Source organism: Gavia stellata, chromosome 14, assembly GCF_030936135.1.
Source record: "Gavia stellata isolate bGavSte3 chromosome 14, bGavSte3.hap2, whole genome shotgun sequence".
NCBI classification, from domain to species: Eukaryota; Metazoa; Chordata; class Aves; order Gaviiformes; family Gaviidae; genus Gavia; species Gavia stellata.
In genome coordinates, this window is record NC_082607.1 from 3,748,430 (window position 1) to 3,771,308 (window position 22,879).

The 22,879-nt window shown below is 39.3% G+C and overlaps 1 protein-coding gene across 1 annotated transcript in view; it reads left to right on the forward strand.

Moving 5' to 3' along the window:
* DACH2 (dachshund family transcription factor 2) overlaps positions 1-22,153 on the forward strand; it is a 311,255-nt gene extending 289,102 nt beyond the window's left edge. Inside the window, exons 9-13 of the mRNA XM_059824400.1 lie at positions 3,552-3,697; positions 4,230-4,377; positions 8,409-8,552; positions 11,604-11,669; positions 21,395-22,153. Of these exons, the coding sequence (XP_059680383.1) occupies positions 3,552-3,697; positions 4,230-4,377; positions 8,409-8,552; positions 11,604-11,669; positions 21,395-21,432 (542 nt within the window). The 3' untranslated portion in view covers positions 21,433-22,153. The remainder of the gene's footprint in view (positions 1-3,551; positions 3,698-4,229; positions 4,378-8,408; positions 8,553-11,603; positions 11,670-21,394) is intronic.
* Positions 22,154-22,879: the final 726 nt, after the last annotated feature.

Sequence of the window (22,879 nt, forward strand, 5' to 3'; positions counted from 1 at the left end):
AATGATGGATTTAAAAGCATGCCTTCGGAAAGAATATAAACCAGCTGGCAAATAAAATTGCCTGTTGGTTTGGGCCATGCACTGTCATGCGGGGAGCAATTGGCACTACTCGTCTTCCCAGTGCTGCGTTTAGTCCGTAGGTTGATGCTTCATTTTCCAATCTCTATTTCTGCAACTTAGGCAGAAGACAGAAGATGAAATACTTCAGTATATTGAATTAAGAACAAGAAACTTTCTAGCAGATTTCCATGTGCTTTCCTGGGATAATATTCCATTCACTGTTAGTGTTTACTCTGTATTTCTTTGCAGTATAATTCTTGCTTTCGTCTATTCATCTGGATGCCAGCTAGAAATTAAAATAAAAAGACTGCACTCTAAATGGATTCCTGAATGCTATTATAAAGCATGGCAGGCTTAACAAACAAGCTCAATAAAAGTAGTTCCCACTTTGCTTCAATAAATAGAAAGGTTGGTTGTGTCCTTGGCTAGATCGTAGTTGTCCTAGCTTTATTTCTTGCTTATTCTGTTGTACTATATGTGTGAGTGCGGCTTTTAGCATTTATATTTTTAGTGTTCTTTACAAACAAAATGCTTAAATCAACATCTTTTTTTTCTATTAAAGTGAGGCATTTGATACAATCCACAAAAAATGCTTCCAACACGTGCCATTTTTAATTGCTTTACCAATTACGATTTCTCCAGTCTAGCTAATAAATTTCTGCCTAACTGTGCACTTACTCAGAATATGGGCAAGACGTAGACACCATTCAGATGTGAAGACCTATTACAAGATTGAAATAGATTTCTAATGCATTTATCATTCATCTTTGCAGAGTGTGATTTCAGTCAGAAAAAAAAAATGATGAATGGTTTGACAGTTTCCACCCATATAGGCTAAAACATAATATGCTGCTTCTAGTTTTCAGCTATTACAGACTTTAACATGCAATGTGACCTTGGTCTGCAAAGCATGTTTGGTTAGCACAAAAACTTAATCATAAGAAGTCATAAGTAGAATCCTTCTTCTTTACTGCCCTTTTTCTGGGACTTGGAAATTTATTGCTTCTGGGACAGGTAGGATATGAACAATGGGCCAAATAGAGTCCAGGGTTATCTCATCTGTGTGAAAACTGCTGCTGAAAATCGATGTGACCTCTGCTACACTGTCATCCCAATTCCCACCCTCGGTGTCCTATTTGTCTTTTGGTAGAAGCTTAGATCTGTGTGCTGTCTCTATGTGTCTCTCTTGGGCCAGATTATCAAAATGAATCATTGCCTGCATACCTCTTATATTTCTATTTATTTTCCTGGTGTTGACTAGGTCTGATGAAATATGATTCTTTTTGCATTTGATCCTCACTGCAGCAAGCAGCACCTAATTTAGCTGTGTCTATCTCTTTAAAGAAGAGTAATACTATTTTGAAACTTCAATCTGCTGTACAGTAACATTACAAACCATAGACCGTGCAACCTGTCTTCACAGTCAATAGTAATTTTCCTTTCGGCCAATTTAATGTTATTACATTCTTCTCCAAATAGTAGAGATTTCTAGAGATTTTAAAGCAGCTATAGTTTTGTTATGCATACTTCATGTATTACTTTCTTTCTCAAATGTCACTTCTGTTTAGTCTCTTGTGGCTCCATGGCTTAGATATTATTTCTGTGTGGCGTCATACGCAACAACTAATTGCTTTATTTCGAAAACTCTGCCTCTGATATAAGATAGTTAAATATGGGAAATAGTGTATCTGAATCAGCACGAACTTCCTGGTCTGAGTATGTTCCCAGAGTTGAGTTTTTTAAATGGCTCATTTAAATGACACGAACACAGCTCTAGAATGATAGCTATGAAGATGTGCAGAGGTTACTGGCTTTTGTTGTTATTAGTCCTGAAGAATCATTATAATGATGTTCCATTTAATGAACTCACACCGTGAAAACAAAATACCCCCTAAACGGACATTTCAAAGAATACTTGAGAACTGCTAATGCTCCTGGTTCATTGTCAGTAGGTGTGTTTTAGAAACACAGCAAAAAGTGCTTGCTGCTCGATAGATGCTCCGGGAGCTCGGAGCATCTGGGTAACAGTCCTGCTGTAGAGACACTGTGCTTTAATTCGTCGTTGTCAGGTTCTGTCTGAGGGTTTTTTTTAAATAAGAGAGGTGGGCGAAGGAGGCCTTTTGAATATGGTGTGGTCTAATTGTAAATCCTGGCTTTAATATGATCAAGACACTTGACAAATGAAACTATCAGGACTGGCTGTGCAGTTGCCCTTAGAAAACACATGCATCATGAACTTATGGTCAATACATTAGTTGCAAGCTTTACTAAAAAACAACTGCTGAGCAGATTCTCTTCATGATTTCTGCAAGTGCAGGAACATAACATATATAGACTGGTTTTCCCTGGAATGTTCCGCAGAAATATTTTTTTAACATTTCAGAGTAGAAGAAATGTACAGAGTTTGGCTTTAAAGACTGCTACCAGATTTTAATGTTGTGGTTTTCAGCAATTAACTTGATGTTTAAAATGAATACATGGGGAAGAAATACTCATAGGGACCTGAGAGAAGGAGATACGTTTACAATCCTAAAATATGTTTAAATTATCCTATTCAAAAATGTGAGTTCATTGGTGGTAGTACTGATTCATCACGAACTTTAAAGGATTTTTGAAAAATAATTACTGATGTTGTTTCTTTCCGGATACACATTTCTACTGCCTGTGCACAGCTTGATCTGTAACAACATGATCTATTTGAAACAGCGAGTCAAGGGGAAGCTACCAGGTCCCGATTCTACAATTTCTAAGAGATGCATCAATCTAGTTCTGTGCAGTAAATCGCAGGAGCAGGGCCCTGTGCCGGAGCGCCCTCCCCTCCCGGGCCGCTCCTGTCACCCCCCGCCACCAGCTCTCCCTGTACCTCCGGTAGAGATAACTCAGCAAAGCATTTTTGGCTACTGCCTGCGACTAGAAAGGCTGACAGTAGCAAGGTACTTGTTAAGAAAACCTGCGCTGACACTTCACTGACAGCGTGGAGTTGGTGCTAGCTAAGCAGGAGGGGATGACTCAGTGGACATTATTTACTGCTGACTATGGGAAGGATAACGTTAAAGGAGTAAAGAGATGTGATACATTTCTTGATTAGAATTTTGTCAAGGTTATAGCAACAAAAAATGCACATCACAGAATGGCAAACATGATAGAATGAAGAAAGGTCATTCAGGTTTAATGAACCGCGTAATACTGTTATAATTCTGTAGAATTTGAGATATAATAGTCTATACTCTAGTACAGCTATGTTATAGTCTTCAGTATATTTATTATTATATATTGTATTGTATCTATATTTTATACAATATATATTATATTGCACTCTTTTGCAAACTTCCTTTAGCCACAATCACAGCTGCCCAAAGACTGAAACAATGTCAGTTTTACTAATGCGCTTGTATTTTGACTTCCAGGTAAACAGAATGCTAGTTTCTAGAAATTACATTGACCTATATTTCTAATGCTTTCTGATGTTGCTTTTAAACCTATCTTTACAGAAGAGGTCCAAATTGCCATTCCAATAATGAAACCAACCTTAGATAAAGTCCAACTGGCTGGACAGGCCTTGCCTCCTGGATTTCCGGCGCCATTTCTTTTTGCTGATGGTCTTTCATCAGTAGAAACACTATTAACCAACATTCAGGTAAATTATTCTCTATAGGGCCAGGCTATGTCGTGATAGATAAAATGTGTTTCTTTTTCAGTCTCTTTAAAAAGTTTCAGAAACTATTCTGTAGCTGCAATTCTGATTTCTTTTATTTAATGTAATGCTTAGGTTTCCACTGTCTGGCATTATCGATTGTGAAAGGGTTTCATACATTGTCCATTTGACTTAATAGTTGGCAATAATGGTCATATTAAAATTCACCAGTCTCATTATTCCTCCTTTGCTTCTCCCTGCAGTTGACCAAGGTCAGCAATGGTATGGCACTCCGTTCGTAATAAACCACATCAGTAGGATGAATTAGCAAAAGCTATACTGAATGATGCCATGCCCCAAAATTGCTCATATGTAACATTCAACTACTTCAAACGCCCAGTTGCATTCCAGGTCTATAGGTTCCCGCTTTTAATTTTCCTGTTTTCCTAGAGGGTGTAAAAGAAACAAATGGTTGAATTTTGTCACTGCTGAAACAAACTGTTATTTTCAGATCTTACATTTGTGTGTGTTTTAGGGCCTACTGAAAGTGGCCGTGGACAATGCGAGAGTCCAGGAAAAGCAGATACAGCAGGAAAAGAAAGAGTTAAAGATGGAGCTTTGTAGAGAGAGAGAACTAAGAGAGAGCTTGGAAAGGCAACTCACAGCTGAGCTGCAAAGCAGAGGTGAGTGAATGAAAAATGGAGTTTAGATATCTATTAAATGTATAACCCTTTGGCATTTCCAGCTGGAGCTATTGAGGACTCGGAGTTAACTGACATTCATACTTCAGTGTAATGCAGCAGTGGACTAGCACTGGTAATGAAAGATTTAAATTTAATAAAAACAGAATGAAGCACACTTTTCTGTAAGCAGACAGAACAGTGACTGAAGGATTATTTCCTGGAGGGCAACTGGCCGCAGAGAGTTTTGGCTGGTTCTGTGGAGGAAAGCTGATTCAGTTTCATGGCTTTCACATGTGTTATTACCACTCCGTCTGTGTATTCCCAGCCCGATTTCTTCATTTGACAGCTTTAATTTCTTTTGTTTTCTGCTATTATCCTCCAAGCATTGAGAATCATTCTTCCCGTGAGAAAGATATGATGTCTGTAATTTGGATATTTAGTTGATTTTTTTTTTTTCATTACCTTACTACTTATCTAGCCCACATTTCTGTAGTTTAGGTGCTAGTCAGCTAGTTTTTCTTGTAGACAGCTTCAGTGCAACAAAATAGGCAGAACTATGAGAAGTTGTCTGCCCAAGTGATCTGAAGCAAATAACCCTAGATAATTTGTTTTCCATCAGGGGAGTGAGATACAATAGCACTCCCCATATGGGGCCTTCTAAGACAAAACCATGACTGTTTAGAAGCTTTTGATAATAATAGGCAATTAAATTGGTAAATCTGAATTTTTCGCTGTGGTATTGCAAAGAAGGCAGTATTCTTTTTAAAATTCAAATCTGCATCTAAAGGAGAAGAATAGTACTTTATGTGCCAAAAGCCACTTCTAGATTACATCCATGAAATCAGAAAGATAAAACTAGATAAGACCAAAAATGTAGGTGCCAAGTACTAGCTTCCTGTGCATTTTGAATTGAAATTAGGTGCGTAGAACGGAGCTGTCTGCAGCGCCAAGTCTCAGTAAGAGGCAACAAAGAAGGGCACTTCTAAGTTGAGTTGTGAAGGGTCAGTAAATACTATTGAAGTTGTTAAATTACAGTGGGTGCTCAGATATGTTGCATCACCCCAGTCTAAGCGTGGATGAGGCTCCTGTATTTCTATAAACCATAAAACTTATATATAGTTTATAGAAGATAAAACTTATCTCTGTGTAGGCAGGCAGCGCTGTGCACCTCCTGAGTCACATTTAAGTCAACAAAAACCTTAAGCCATTCACAGACTTTGTTGGCTTCTGGCTCAAAAGAGAATTTCACCAATAATCAATATCCCCAGAATTGTTTGTCTTTCAGGTCATTGCCACATGCACATCTTTATTATTACAGAAAGTCAGAGATAGGCTTTTTCATGTGGGTTGCTCGATTTTGCAAAGTTACGTTCTACAGATCAGATTTTGACATTCATAGTTTATTCAGTCTCTCAGAGATTTCCCATGTAATGGTATCCTGGTTTTTTTTTTTTCCCCTGACTGGAGCATTCACAAATCCAGAAAGATCTGTAAAAGTCAATAAGAATTCAGGTGAACAAGTGGTCACAAAAAGTTATGCAAATACTGTGGATTTTCCCAGAATTTTTCCACATTCTTTAGTAAATTTTCTAACGATGTTTTGTTATTTGAAATTCACCGTTATCTAATATACAGGAGAAGCAAACAAATAAAAGGCATTGCAAAATACTGCTTGTATAATTTCAACTTTCATTTTAGCAATACTTGTGAGCAATATTTTCCAGAGTGTACACACTAGCAAACTTGACTCTAAAATAGATGGTAATTTTAGAAGGGCATTTATGTTTAAGCTCAAATTGGTTTTAGTCTGTTAGTTTCACCTACCTTTTCTAGTGCCATCGCTTCTCCATTTGTTTGATTCCGTAATGAATCCATGAGATTAAGTACTGCTCAGTGGAATTTGACTACACATGTGAACTGAAGCAGCAGCAGCACAACGCAAAAGCGTTCTTCGATCCTCTGCACAAGCTGCGATGGGCTGTAGAAATGTAGCGCTTTCATATGAGCTGGGGTATGCTATGGAAGCGGCCTTTGACCCTTTCCAGAGCTTGCTAAAAATGTTCTCCTGCTGGTTCTGAGAAAGTACGTGGGCATCAGACTCCGATACAACCAATCTTCCTCGTGCCAATCAGACGAGCCAGCTGATCGCAGATTTCCTGGACCAAAAGCTGCGCCCAGGAGGAGAGCATTTTCTGGCTGCAGGGTATGCTCAGCAGAAGTGTGGTGATGGGACTGTAGAGATCCTACCAAGCAGTTTAAACCAGGGAAGGGAGGTGCAGGTCAAAGAAGAGACGCAAGAGAGTGTTCTTGCAGCACCGGTGAAAAAACAAGTGTAAGAGCCCATTAAAGACAGTTTAATAAGGATAATAAGGACAGTCTGTTAGCCAGCGGGAGCACGGGAAGGGTTGTTGTTGGCAGAGGTTAGATGTAGTTGTGGCCCAAGTAATGGCAACTTGGTGCTGATGAAAAATAAGGTTAAATATGGGATTAAGATTCAGGGTTTGAGAAGGAAAAGGCTTAAAAGGTACGTTTTATTGCTTGAATTTGTATAGGTGAGGGAATACAATCATAGCCAATGTCAGCAGTTCCCAATGAAGATACTGATCATCTGGCTACAACTAACACTGTACAGTTCTCTAGTTACAGTTTTAACTTGATTTATAGTTGGCTTTAAAGCTGAGATTAGTCAGGAATACTTCTATTTTCTGCCAAATGTTACATGGCTGTACCAGCAGCCTGCAGATGATCTTTTTCAAGGCACTGCTTCTGCTTTCCATTTGTAAAAGAGAAAAGATGAGATGACTGCAAAGTGCATTGAGATCTAATGCAAAGCTGCACAGGAGCACTGTGTTATTGCATTGTTACCTATTTGAAGTCCAAACAGCCAGCCACTATACAGCATTTTTAGAGTGCTTCAGTTAGAAGGAGAAATTGCTAATGAAGAGAATATACTTGATTTACTGACCAGTGTTACAAGCTTGTTTTCAACTTGCTTTCTACCTGGGAAGTTCACTTTTAATTTCTCTTGGAGATTCTCAACATACACCCAATGCTTTTTTGTTTGTCTTCTTTCTTTGACTTTCCCTCTTTTTTCTCCCACTAGTGATGAAGTGCAGAAGTACTCATGTTACTCAGTGCATACCCCTTCTCTGCGCATTTGATCTTTCATTTGAGTATGTACCCACTTAACCCAGGTTCTCAATAGCCTTACACCTGGCTTCTGTCCTGGGCAGGGGTCTTATTTCAGTTATTCTGCTTCAAAATTCACCCAACTCCTGCTCCATTTTTACCAAAAAAATTACCACCTAATTCTGTGGGGTTTCACGCTGTACACCATTGCTGCTGATATTTCAGATTCTCCAACACTGCACACAGACAGTTCACCTGCAGAAATAAATTTCATTTCCTTTTAATGTTAGAAAACATGACTAAAACCAAATCTCTGATGCATTCAGACGACTTCCTCCATCCATGAGGAGTGGTCAGGGAGACATAACCAGTGTGTTTGGATTATCTTTCTAGATGAAACTCCTAGAGGAGGAGGGTGCAATATAATTCTCAGCATTAAGGGAAAAGGTTAGAATGAAGGGTGAGAGGTTTATTTAATCTTGAGGACGTACATTGCTGCTGTTGCTAGAAATTAGTTTAAGGCAATGATCTGCTCAGCCAAACTCTGCAGAACTGTAGGTGGAATTCAGTCCAAATCGGTGAAGTCTGTGTCACGTGAACCACTGGGCTGGCTCTGAGACTCTTACATTCTGGTCAGGAGACTTAAATCCGTGGGGCTGTTCCCGAGTGAGAATAAGATTTAAGATCTTTAACAAGATCTAAAGCCCTTTCCGATTGTTCATTGTCTCACTACAGGATATGGCTTGCGTTTTGTTTGGGTTTATATCAGATTCATGTCAGACTTTATACTTTTTTTTGAGCTAGAACCGGATCCTTGAAAATTGAACATAAACTTACTTACTGTCTCCGTTAGATATTAATTGTGCTTTAACAGCCATTCTTACAATACATTTACATTTCAGCAACAATTCAGAAACGCTTGAAGAAAGAAAAAAAGGCCAAGAGAAAATTGCAGGAAGCTTTGGAATTTGAATCAAAGAGAAGAGAACAAGTGGAACAGGCGCTTAAACAGGCCACATCAGGTGACGGTCTCAGGATGTTAAATGGTAATGTCTTAGTTGGCCTTTCACAGTTAGCTTAAATGATGATTAATTGAGTGAAAAAAAAAAGTAGGATGATGCACAAAGCATATTCCAGAATAAAAAGCCACAATCCTTTTCTGAAATAATTAAAAATCTATTTCAGGCCATGTGCTCTGGGTCATGAATTAAAAAAATAAATGTCTGCAACTAGAGAAACAGACAGAGCAGTTTACACAGACATGACAAGAAATGCTGAATATATTACCAGCGAAATCTGTTACAGTGCCAGCTAAGACAATGTGAAATTTGGTTCCTATAAGGTTCTCTGAACTCCTCTCTCCCAGCAGATTCATTTTTAGAACTGCTGAGCTTCATTTTAAAAGCCGTTTGGCTGAAGTTTGCTCAGCCTCAGGACCTATTAAGTTTGTTAAATATGTATCAGCTTTCAGAGCTGACTAGGTTTTAAATAGTTCCCAAATATTCTTGTGAAACAAAAGCAAATCAATTAATCTCCGAAACTGATTATGTTTTAGGTAGTGAGAGCATTTGCCTTTCCTGCTTCATGTGGTTCTGACCAAAGTTTAGAGCTTTGGTTTGAATCTTTAAGACTGAACCTAGTTGAGTTCTAATTAATTTCAGGTTCTGTAGCTAAGGTTTAGTCTGTGCATCCCTACCCGAAGTCTCTGCAAAGGCTCATGAATCAGAGTTACGTTCAGTCTCTGCTGCGTTCGTATGTCGTGTAGTCATGACATTAACTTTGTGCTGCCTACTTTGGGCGCTGCTAGCAACTGAGCCATAGTAACATAAGCAGACTGCAAAAACTTCCTCAACTGCTGAGCAAAAATGATGACTTTAGCTTGTCTTGAGTTCTCAGTTGTGAGGGCTACCCAAACTGTTTTTTAAAGTTAGGGCAGGCCTGTCTACATGAACTGCCATCGCAACACTGCAATGGACTGCAAGTTGTGATTTATCTAGAGCACCTGAGAGATACAAACTCTTTAAGTACGAGAGCAACATCTTTCAGAGGCATTCTCATCTGCTGGCTTTTATAGTCCAGCATATCACTGTAACCAGGAATTGGCTGGCTTTTCTGATGTACTGACAGCGAACGGTGGTGATTCGGGTGTGGATATACAGCTTGCAGTTGCACTGTGATAAGGGACAATGACCCAAGGGAGAGTGGGTGGACGGAGCCAGCAGAAACCTTTTCCACTGCCTCCACTGGATCAGAAAAATGCCCAGAGCAGATCCCACAGACATAGCCAGCACCTTGAGAGGAACGTCAGAAAAACCCGAACATCCTGATGTTCTGTAAGGTCATTCACCCAGATTCTGCCGTTGCTGGTAAGCACCTGCCAGTGCTGGAACTTCTCATACTCAGCAGTTCTGGAAGCCACAAATTCAAGGGTACCAACATGCCAGCAATGTGATTAACAGACCTTTACATCTGCTATTGTGGGCCTGGCTGCTAACGTTTTGATTTGCAGGCGCACTCAGGTAGTCATATATATGTTAGTGCCTGAAAGAAGCTGATATTTACATGCTAATCTGATCGCACATGCAAATCAGGTAGCTCATTAGCATCTTAATCCACAATTTAATTGCAGGTACAATTTTATGACAACAAAATATGAAGGGCTATTCTGAATATTTTTAATTTAACTCTGACGGTCTGTCTCATTTAACAGATGCTGTTATTAGTTACAGATGACTTTGTCATTTTATGTGTATACAACATGTACTCTAAAATGTTTGAAAAGAAAGAACCTTTTTAGATTAATAGATCAGTGCTCTGAACTTCCCTTCAAAACAGGAATCTGAATAAGGGAAACCCTATGTAATAGCAGTCACTTGTAATTTTATAAGAAAAAATTGTATACGTTAAAATACTATTTATTTGCTCATATATTTATAGGGCTATATGTGCATATCTCACATATATTTCATTTACACATACGTTACTAAGATATTACTCATATTAGTCCCCTGAGTATGGACTATACTTTAATGGGTTGCCCTGCTTTGACACAGAGCTCGGTCAGGCGGTAGGGTGACCAGCAAAATGTCATCTTTGCGATAGATACTGACACTCCAACTAAAGTGATCTGAGAGAGCATCAGTACAGCTGTTCTCTATTTGAGAAAGTCCAGAACAGGCTTCCACTCAGAAAAACTTCAAATCTGTGTGGGCAGCTCCCTTTCAGGTGTGGGGTTTTTCCTGCTGTAATTTCTAAGTGCTGTATTATGAGGGAAGCAGATGTTTCTCCAGGATTCGAGGTGCCATGGATTCAAATCACATACCCTTCATGCTAATCCTTGTTGGCACAAGGTGGATAATGGCATCTGTTACCATAACACCCTGGGGTGTTTGAGCCTCCGCCCCCACCCCGAAGGACTGTGCATACAGAGGTATTATCAATATGCAATTAAATAGTTCAAGAGTGCATATCATTATGAGACTCTTTCTCAACTTGGAAAAAAGAGCACAGTCCATTTTGGAAAGCTCGTCTCAGAAATCTGGAAATGTTTCACATAGTATCACATACGTAATTTTGTTTTGGGTGGTAATGCATGCTTACAACATCCTGAGCTGAGTCTTTTAAATGCAGTTTGCACCGTCCTCATCTATAACATGCATTCATACAAACTGATACGCGCACACACACAAACATGTTGACTGGTGTTGGCTATATTCTTTAATTCTGTACTTTGCAGGTACATGGCTGGGAGAGTCAATGTAGTTTAATATTATCACAGTTTAATTTCAGCTTTTATTTTTCGTATGTCAGATGCCCTCATTCTTCAAGAGAATTTTACAGACAAATTAATATCATGTGTTGGTTATTATCTGATCATCAGACAAATGTGAAGCACATTAAAAATAATTCACTGTGAGAACCAGTAATGTTTGCACATTTTGGAAATGATTTACTACTGAAAATTCTATGAAGACCAAATGTTTTATGCAAGACCATGTAACCTGGAGATCACCCTAGTTTGCTATAAGTATTTTTCTAAAGATGCATGGGAGAAGGACAAAGGGGAATGCATTAATCTTTGGTGTCACGTCTTTCAGATGCTGGAATCCCAGATATGGAAATAGAACACAACGGAACCCAACATGACAGTGCAGCAATGCAAGGTGCAGTATGTACCGTGTCCTGTCACATACATGTTCATCATAAGCCATGTTAAAAATTAAATGCAGAATAGTTTTTGTCTCTGTTTTCCTGCTTTGAGGTAAATGTAAATTACACAACTTCATTTTGTTTTCCTGTTTGATATGGAAAACCTTTGACAGATCAGTACTTTACAAGACCAGAAATTAAATTCATTTAAATAGAGGTGTGGGAAACACGTATTTAGCTATCAGATATGTGTGCTTAGTTCAAAAGTGGTTTTACATGTGATTTATCATCTTTAAGTATTTTACCTCTGATCCTTACCTTCCTATCAAGGTCATAGGTGTTTTCAAAAAATACATAAACTGTAGGAGGAAAAGGAAAGTCACGTTGACGTTATGAGCAATTACACGGTGCTCCATTTTCCTCACAGTTCGGTGACGGTTGGTAAATACAGAACATTCACGTATTGTCTGAGTGCTTCCCAAAGAATAATAAATGCATTCTGGCTATAGGCCTGTGCAGTAAGGGAGTTGTGTGACCGTCATTTAGGGGAGCTGAGGTACAGAGATCTCAAGGTTATTTCCATTACTGGTGGACGCCTGTCTGAGACACGCAGAAAATCCATAGTCATCTGTGATAAAATTTTGCCTGAGCAATTTGAACATAGAAATTCTCCGACTTTGGAGAAAGTCCAGTTTTGTAGTGTTGGTTTTCTATAAAACCAACCTTTTTCTCCCTTCAATCCTGGGAATCTGTATTCATTACACACCATTCAGTTCTGCGCTGGCTACTGTAGCAGCCTGGAGACAGCTGCCTGTTTCAATGTAACTGCTGTTTCTTTGAGCACTTCCACCCTTTCTACTGAGTGATGTAATGGTTATATGCAAAAATAATGGGTGTTGCAGTAACTAAAGACAGTCGCCTTCTGTGTAGACCGAAGGAGGACTGCAGTACAGTTATAGATACAAACATAACTTCTAGTGTTTCTCAACTGTTAAAGGCTTGACTTTGCATACCTCTGGTATGCATCTGTCATCCATCTGTCATCTACACAGGAAAGCTTTCAAATATTTTTACTGCTGTCTCTTTTTGTGATTTTAGGTTCATATGCTATGTATTGCAAAGAAGGAGAATCACAGCTTTATTGTAATGTATATATATACATATAACGTGTGTGTATATAGATGTACACGTATGATTAGACTTGTGCTCTAAATATTGCAGTTGGAAAATCGTTACTGCCAGAAATAGTCGAAATATTGGAGAAGCACTTGGGACGCATGTATTTAAATTTGACAAGCAAAATATTCCTAACATTTCTGATCTAGTTATGATACCTGCTGAGATGAGGGCTCAGTGCTCTTCCAAAAAGACTCTGAGAGTTAAAGATGCATCTGGACAGAATCTAGTAAAAAAAGGAAGATAATTTCAATTTTCAACTGAAGAAAAAAAGTTACAGTTGGCTCAAATGTGTCTTCTCATCAAAAATGAGTATAAATAACTGTGGGGAAAGCAATGCATAGCCACTTCCAACAACCATTCACTTACTAGAAGGAATTAAGAGAACTTTCTTACACTCCCTGTAGTCTATTGATATCCAAGAAAACCTTGTGATTTTACCATTTTTATTTCACGTTGGTTCTGTGTTGGTTTGGTTTTTTTTAGTCTGATCCCAACTACATCATTCTTTAGCTTTAACAGGCTTTGGATCATAAAGTGTTTGTTCAGGTTAAAAGCCTGATGAACAAAGGGCGAACTGGGAACCCTCGATGTGCAGTGTCCCGAGCTTGGTGCCCCTCTGTGAAAGCAGAACACGACTTGTGCAGCAGGAGCTGCAGACCTCTCATACGCTCCTCAGTGGCAAAGCATCTCCTGTCTTCACCACAGTAATGAATGAGGGCGTACGCTCACTCCTCTGACAGTTTTAGTACGTAATCCTGTTCACGTGTAAACGTGTGATGAGTTTGGCCAGTTCTTTCACTAAGCACTCTCAGCTGATAAAAAGGTTTCTGAAAAGCTCTCTGTAGAGCTTGTTTAGATTCCAAAGTGTTTCTGTCCTGTAGCGCCATCTCTTTCATTTTTATTTATGCTGAAACTATAATATCTTTTTATTCTCTTTGATTACAATTTTTGTACTTGACAGCTACTATCACACTGCTGTCTTTAACAATTTGAGCACACTCCCTCATTGCCCCCTTCATTTGCCGCCTTTGTTTTTTGGGCCCTGGGAGGAGGAAGGGTCAAAACACGTCCTTAATACAAAGCTGCTTCCAAGCTTTCAAAATCTCTCTCTCTTGCACAGAAAAAGGCGTTAGCATCAATGCAGACCTTTCTTTTGCTGTTGTCAATAGCTCTGCTGGACAGAAATCTATCATTCACACAGTGCCTTTCCTTTGAAATTCAATTAGTTTCACTGCCAGTATCTCCTTAAGACGGTTTAAAGGAAAATTGCAAAAATACTGCACAGCCACCTTTCACAGTGATTAAGTCATATCATATTTTATGCTCATTCCTTAAAATGATTTTATTAACACAAGCTGTTCATATGCTAGGCTTCTGATCTGCATTATAAATCTTTTCCATTTAGGTGACTCATGTTCTCTATGCTTTGTATATTAATTGAACGGAAATTTTGTGCAGACGAGACTTAAAACTTTTTTGAACTTTACAGTCCGATACCTCCATCCTCCATATACCTGATCTTCTAGTCCAGCATAGCTTGATCTGAGAGAAGCTTTTTAGCTGACAAACTAGGAAAGTAATAGTTGCTGTAGTCACGAAGCCCCCGGCGCAGGGGAGTGGTGCAGGAGAGGGTGATGCATGCACACCGATACCCTTCCGGTCTTGCTTCCGTAACTCGCTTGTGGGACAGCAAGATAGTGCATCAACCGTTTTATCAACCAATCTCCGTTTCACATGAAATAAACATACTGGGTGTCATTAAGTGCACCTTCAGATCAATGATTTTTGCAAATGACATTCAAGTACCATTCGAGTAGTGCATTTTTGCTGATAAAAGCAAATTAAATTAGCACAACTACAAGTGTGCTGATAAAAACTAAAACCGAACAGCAGCACCATTAGCTAACAAAGTAATATTTTCTCTTTACTGCTTTCTGCCATTTAGTTATTATCCTATTGGAAATCTAATTATAATCCTTTTACTCCCTAGTCAAACTTCACAGTTTTTGCAAGCTTAGCACTGACAAGTGATTTCATTACATTTGATTGCCCGCGCCCAGATTGACTTAACTTCACTCCGAGACCTAAAAGCCCTCTCAGTTTCTCAGATTCCCTGTTTGCACATTACAGCAACAGCTCCTTTAATTAATTAGCATGAACAGCAGTAACATGAACTGCTGAACAGAAAATAACATCACTTTATGATCGCAGGGAGACTTCTCCTTTTGCATGTTTATACCTTAGTTAACTTTTGTATTATGGTATTTCATTGTTAGGGGATATTGGAACTATCAGCAAAGCAATGTTATCTTAAAATTTTAAAAAATAGATGTTACCATAATATTTGATGATAACAATTTACAAAAAATAAAAGACTCTAAATTTCAAGAAGGAGGCGGCAGCGTAGGCAGACAGGCTTTCCTGAGGTGAAAACATGGTTCAAAAGAAACGCGGTTCGCTGTACCCACAACAGAAGGGTGACCCGAGGCTGCTGCTGCTGCTTTTCTTTGTGAAATAACCTGGCAGAGATTTAGCACAAAAACTCTCCGTAACCATGAATAACTTTTATTTTTATCTGTTTCCCACAGATGAAGGACTGTTGAAGTTTGGAACATATTTTCGTTTTTATTATTTAGAAAATTGGGCTATATTTTTTCAATATTCTGATGTAACCAGTCAGTTTTCAAATCCAGCCTATGGTAAAAAGGGCGCAAGGGGGACAGAAAAGAGAGGGGTCGTGTTTTTAAGAGGTTTAACAACTTTGTTACTGTATCCAATTACAGCTTCAAATGCTGCAATCCGCTGAAACCAGCCACGGTATGGAATTTTAGCGCACTTTACAATTGTAAGAGGCAAATTGAACGTCTTGGAAATTACAATTTTATGTAAGAAAAGACCCTTTGGTTAGCAACTCTTGAGATTAAACTAAACAGAGGCCTGGTACTTTCCTTGTGAGTGAGTTCTTCGCTATCTTCTTCGTTTGAGTCTTAGGCCTTCTCTTCTTCCTCCTGGCCAAGCCATGCTCTGTCTCTAGTGCGTGTCCTGCTCTGGACACTCTGAATTATTAAACTTCTAGGAGTTACTTTGTGCTCTGTCATTTTGCAGTGTTTCTAGGAAAACTCTTTGGAAGTTCATGTGTGAATACCAGACTGCCAGAGCCGTGCACGCGCCGGCCACGCGCTGCTGAAGGCCGCCTCATTAGCTGCTAAGCGAGAGAAGTGCCCTCTTTAGTAACTAGCCATGAGGTGACTGCGCTGACTGACTACATGGCTCGCCTGCTGGCGATACAAATGCAGGGCTTTAAAAATAAGTGTCGCTGATCTTAGCGTTATTTCTACTTTTGGTACACAGTGTTTTTCCAAATCTCTCTCTCTCTATAAGCACACACGCACATATGAGGGAGGAAGCTGAGATTCTGTGATTTACTGGAAATAAAAGGGGGGGAAGGGTTTTCCCAGGAGGCTGCTGAGTGTGAAGGTCCATACCTTTCTATCCTTACAAAGGGCTAAACCATTTATTCAATAATTCAGTGTCAGTAGGCTTGAATATTTCCTAAGCAGGAACCACTATGTTATCTCCCTGTCTCCTCAAACTGACAATGGCAATCCAGCATCTGGATAGTTTGTATTCAGTGCACATATTCTTGTCCTTGGCTATTGTTACTCATTAGAAATCCTGTTTTCTCTACAAGATTTTAAGTCTATTAACATGGATGTGGAAATATTTGACAGAGTCAGCTCAGTAGTCCTAAGCACGAAGTAAGTGGGGAAGAAACCCCAAGCGCAGCACCTCCAGGAGTGTGCAGCGCTGAAGGGTCAGGTGCCGCGGGAACAAGGACCCGCAGGGAGGAGAGCTCTGGTACCGCTCCCGGAGGGAGGCTCGTCAGCTCAGGCAGCATTAGACACCAGAGGCTGCACATCTGCAGGGGTGGAAAAGAGGCGATATTAAAGAGCGAGAGATGAAAAGAAAGCGAGCCAGACTTCGTTAGTACTGCTGCTCTCAGAAGCAGTATTTATTGTTCACATTCCTCCGTGAGTCGAGAGGAAACCACGCCCTGCTCACGGTGTGTTATTTTTCCTCTTTCACTGCTCAGTTTGGAAAATATTTACAGATAAATGGAAAGGAAAAGTTTTGCTGGACAACTGATAAACAGGCAAAGAAGTCAGTTTTGCTCACTGTTGTCATTCGGCTGAATGACTAGCCCAGAAAGATGAGAACTGGCTGCAGGCCAGGTCTTTTTTTTTTTCATGGTAGCGAAGGGATCCTTTTCTGTGTTTTTCGTAGTTGCTGTGGTCCTTGCCCCGCTGGCAGGGGCCTGGATTCAACCTCCTTCCCGGCCAGTCAGCACTCCGGCTTGCTAAGTGGTTTAGGGAAAGAGGTTTTTTTCAGGGATTTCATCCACAGTAGAAGCTAATGCAAACTGTTCTCTGATTTTTCGGGGGTTTTTCTGCAAAATAAGAGACTGATTCAAACTAATTAGCCCCAGGTTTGTAAGTTAGGTTTATTGTTATGGCATTGTATTTTCCATGTGTCGCTGCATCCAAAGCTGGGCTTGGCTCTGATCTGACTGAAATGCCGACTGTTTCCGTAGCCTAGGAAGGGTGGAGAGATCAGCTCCTGTCCAGCATACTTGTGGTATCGTGTAAGACTCTTCGATTCAACCCCTCAAGCAGGAGTTGTGCAAAGCCTCTGAGAGCGCGCGGGTCTGGCACGTGGCTGCCCTCTTCCCTCCTGTCGCTCTTCTGTCCGCAGAAACACAGCCACGTCTCGGCTCTACCTAACCTTTATTTTAGCAGCTCTCCCAACTCTTCCTTCATCTAAATTGGCGAAGGGGGATTTTCAGTTTATTATTTCATCTCTGCTACCCATATTCTCTGCAATATGTAGTGCTGGGGTTTATTTTTAAACTGCATGAATGATTTACAGTTACTGATACAACAAATTTATCCTTGTTTTCTCATTATGTAGCAGACCCCAAATTTCCTTCCTCCAATGACTTTCTCCTCCAATTTACAGCGTGCCAAAGTTACCTGAGCAAACCCGAGCCGTAGCCGGGCCGGTTAGTCGCAGCTAGACGGCTGCATCACGCTGCTCCCCTTCCTGGGCTGGATTTGCACACCGGCATTGCTGGGGCGCAGTTCTTTATGCAAGTTGTGAGGGTACATGTGGAAATTTTGTTTTTAAAGTGTTTTTATGGAAATACAGCTGAATTACTAACTTAAAAGAAAGATACTGCGAAGAAAGCCTCACAAAGGATTCAGAAGAATCAGAGATGCTGAATAGGCTGAAAAAAGAAAAAAGTGAATAAATATGCAGATGATAATTATTGCTTTTGGATTTGTCCTTTATACACACATTAAAACCTTGAAAGAAAAGGACGAATGATGATACTGTTGCTAAAAGAGAGTGCAAGAGATGAATGTATACCTTGGACTAACAACTCAGGGAAGACAACACCATCCTGAGGGAAAATTACAATTATTAACTTAGGCTCTGGCTGACTGAGAAATTGTGAGATCTTTACTTGTCTTATCCATTGTGAAGGGGAAAAAAATCCTTTCTAAATGTCTTGCTTATTAAGCCAGTCATGCATTTCACTGTAGGTTGTAAAGCAGTGTAACACGCACAGGGGGCTCATAAGCATATTTTAGTGTTAGGGAATATCATTTATACAGTTTTTATATTGTCAATATTACCCCTAGAGAATGAGATTAGGCTTTAAACTACTGTAAATCTACGCTTTTGCTCACCTTTGTATAATTTCATTTTTTAATAGAATGAAGCCCACATAAATGAATATTTGATTATGGGATAAACCTAATAAAAGAATACATTTATTGCACACAGATTTATTCAAATCTTTGCTATATAATACAGTAAAAGGCTATAAAATGGTATGTAGCTTGCAGTCAGCTACACTGAGGAGATGGGGAATATTCTTCAGAAAGATGAATTTGACAACATCGCATTGTCTTTCATGTGTAAGTGGTAGCACAGATGCTCGTAATGCTTTAATTCCTCATAGGTGGTTGCTGTGTGACGTTGTTAATGCCGTGGAGTTAAGTTTATTGCACAGCAACAAAAAAGTATTTTAATTTCTGGAGAATAATTGAGAGCTTTATAAAAAAGGAAATATTTAACTATGCACTTTCTGTTTACTGATCAATAATGTCTCCTGGGTGGCTGCACTGTGCTTGAGCTTTGGCGTTTGCTTTCTCTCTTACAGGTATTCCAGATACCTCCCTCGAACTTCCCTTGAGAAATAAAGGGAATAGGAAGGAAAAATTGAAACCTGTTTCAAAGTTTCAGTAGTCAGTCCATCAGCCCGCAGTACCCTCAATGACCACCTCTTACTTTAGTTTGAAAAATAATCTTTAAAATACAATAAAAATACCAAGAATTTAAAAAAGATATTACTGATCCTTACTGATCCCACTTTTGATAAATCAGCTTTTCTCTTGAATGCAAGTCTGGATTCCTCCCCTCCTCTTTGCAGACAGAGTCCCTGTCGCCAAACGCAGCACCATAAATGTGCGTGCATACACGGTCTCCGTCCTACCGTCTTTGTCTGTACAAATATCAAGCATCAAACATGTATCAAAAGATGCAGCTGACGCCCAGTGGCCATTTAAATCGTTACATACCTAATTTCTGCTGACTTCCCTTGGTATCATATGGACCGATTCACCAACGCGTCTGTAAATCCCGCCCCACGTAGGTGGTTAGGCAAGAAGATGCCTTTGTAAACCTGTCCGCTGAGCCTAGGCCCTCACAGAGAGCAGACGTGCGGGCGTTCGATGCCCAGGAGACGTAATGCTTCGGCTGCTTCTGTGCAGAACGCAGAATCTGGCTCAGGAGAAGCATGCTGTGGTAGAATTTCAGCCTTTTGGACGGCCTAGAAAGACTATTCATAGGATTTTTTGAGGGCGGTCACACTGACCTGCGGATCCTGTCAGTGGCTGCCTTTTTAGAAGTGCAACTTTAACGTAGGCTAGATACCTACAGCCTGCGATGGGAAGAAGTCCTGTGCCACTTCCTGATGATCAGAAGGAGAAAATGAAAACCAAACAAAACCCACAGTGTTCAATATTGGCATTGCTGCTTACCCCCTCCCCAGGCTTTCATATTTGCCCCACTAAGTTTAAGACAGTAATTTTAATCAGCCAAAGGCCTGAAACTAATTTCAGTCACTTCTTTGGAGGTTCCCATGCTCCCTAATGTTCCTCCGGAGACGTTATGTCCCTGGCTCTTCCGATCTTTATTCTTGTTTACATCCAAAATACATACTAAATCATCTCTGTTTGGAGAGTCTGAGCCTCCTTAAAACCCTGAAACATTCAATTACTAATTAGCTGTTTCCTGTTCCTAATGAAGTGAACATGTCGGATTTGGATTAAAATTCAGCTACTGCTCTCCTCTGTTTATGGTTCCAGATGTTTTTGTTTTATCTAGGAGGTTACTTTGACAGCTACTGCTAAATGATAAATCACTCATATTATAGCTGAAATGCATTTTGAAATTGAAATGTGGCAAACTTTGAGATTGCTCCAAGGATCAGTGTCAGTTAGCAGGTCAATACTTGTTCTTCCCTTATGAGCGTTCAGTATTGGCATATGTAAAACAGTAATGGGAGAGATGTCAACATTATACAAAATGCTCCTCAGTATTATCATTTTGCTATCATCTTCAAGATCAGTACTTGCGGGTTTAGCTGGGTGAATTTGTGAGTCATTGTATAGTGAACAAGAATATGGATCCTTGTTAGCTTTAGCTTCTGTGGGCATTTTAATATTTAGTTTTTCTCTGGGCTTAATGTGAAAAATCTCAGTTGATAGGTGCTGTAACTAGGAATATTTTTATGAAGGGAATAAGTGGCTTTCTGCTTGTTTCCCTAAATAAGGAAAAATCATTCTAAAAGAAATGCAGTGGTTTCTGAATGAAAGAACAGTTTTCCAAGAACAGATATTGATTTACTTCTGTTACATTTTTTAATGCAATGCAATTTTCTTTTAACACACTGTTCCCTAGAAGGTTTTGTGCGTGTAATAACGGTACGTTGTAAGGCTGATGCCGTGTTACTCGGTCTATCTTACGGAGGCATGCAATACAACACAGGCTGCCTTCTGAAAAAAAAGGAAGGAAAATGAGTGTTCAGTTAAAAAGCAAATGTCATAAAAGAAAAAAATTCAAATAAAAATACTTACAGTCTGTACTCAGCAGACACTGGCTGGCAGGCACCATTCGAAACAGGGCTGGTGTGTTTTTAGCCCAGCTGAGTGCCCACACTGGTACCAGCGGGTTGGGTGGTGGTCAGCGCCCTGAGACCGGCTCATTTCTCCGCCTGACATTCGCCTCTCCAGGGCTCCGTCGTCAGCTGCCTCTTTTTCCTATGTAAAACGTCCTCACACAGTGGATAGTTCATATCAATTGTAGATCTGATAATTTGACTTGAGGAAAAAACAAGTCCACGAACAAATAAGGAAACCCACCCAAGTGTCAATTAATTATAAAATATGTAACTGTGTAATTGACCTTTTTCCTTCTCTTTTTTTTCCTCCAGAAAACAGAACATACATCAAACCTACTATTATGTACTGAAGGAAACACCTATTGCTGAAAAATGTATAATGATCACTATTTGAAGACTATATAGTTCATGAAAAACGTCCCTTCCAACCTTTGATGCCTTCAGTACTGTGTGAAGACCAGGATTTGTAGCATGAAACTCGAAGGACAATTTCAAGCAATTTACTGTTGCTGCATCGAAAACTGCCGTATTGTCATTAAGAAATATTGAGACTTTTTACAAGCTTACCATACCAAACCAAGCCTGTTGCAACAGATCATTTTTAGGTCCCCGGAGATAGAAAGGAGTTTTAGTATTTTTAAGCACATACAGGAATTACTCCCCTTCCCCCCAAAAAAGAACTTTTTTTTTTCCTAAGGAGGTAGCTATTACTGTATAGCAATGGCACAATGATTTTAAGCCACAAAGGTCCTCACTGGCTGTACATCATACAAGTCCAGTTTATCACTGAAACTGTTCAACATGGAGCTGTTTCGATTGTGTTTATAAATTAAGCTTTGTTTACTGAAGCAGATACTCGATATATATTACGTTTTAAAAAGAAATGTGTGTACATTTTTTAAAAGACTGATGTAAAAACTGTCCTTTCATTAGATGACCAATTCAGAAGTGTGAGCTAAACCCTAATAGCTGACGTAACACGAGGATTATAATTGATGCTTTTTTTTATGCTCAGTTCAGCTTGGCTTTTGGTCTTTTAAGATGAAAAAATGAATATGCAGTAGAGTGTTAGATAATGGAAACTTTTAAGTATGGTTTCTCTGTTGTACCATATTAAGTTAAAGTACACATTCTTTGTTAAAAATGTTCTTGCTAAAAATACAGTATTAAAAATTTTTTTGTTTGACTTTGGAAATCTTTTAAGATTTTTTTTTTTGACTGTGAATTCCCATAGTTACTGTACCAATGCAAAACAATATTTTGCACTATTAAAAATACTTGAAGAAATTACTTAATAAAGAGGGTGGGTTGGTATTAAACATTTTCCTAATTATTCTATGTTCCAAATTCTGAACTTTGCAACTGAACCATTCCTTTCTCAAAATACATGACTGAAAGCTGGTTTGAGTCAAGTGGACTTGAGTAATCACCTGGTCACTCTTCCCTTTCATCCATGGGTCAAAGGCACAATGCTTATTTACTTACAAACTCATGTTATATACGCACACATATGTTTACACACACATACGCTGAATTAAATCACTGTCACTTAAACCTTTAAATATATCTATGGGGAATATATTTCCTGTGAATATGTACACTATCTATATGTATAGCATTCAAAATGTCATTTATTTTTATCATTAGATTTTTTTCTGGTTAATAGACTTTTGCTAGCTTTCAAAGTGTAGCTTCAAACTGCGCTATGTGATACAGCGGAAAAGAATCATCCGATTTTTCGTTCCTAAAAGAAACTTTTTGGCTTAACCACATGTCAGTTCAAGAAAACATGCTGGC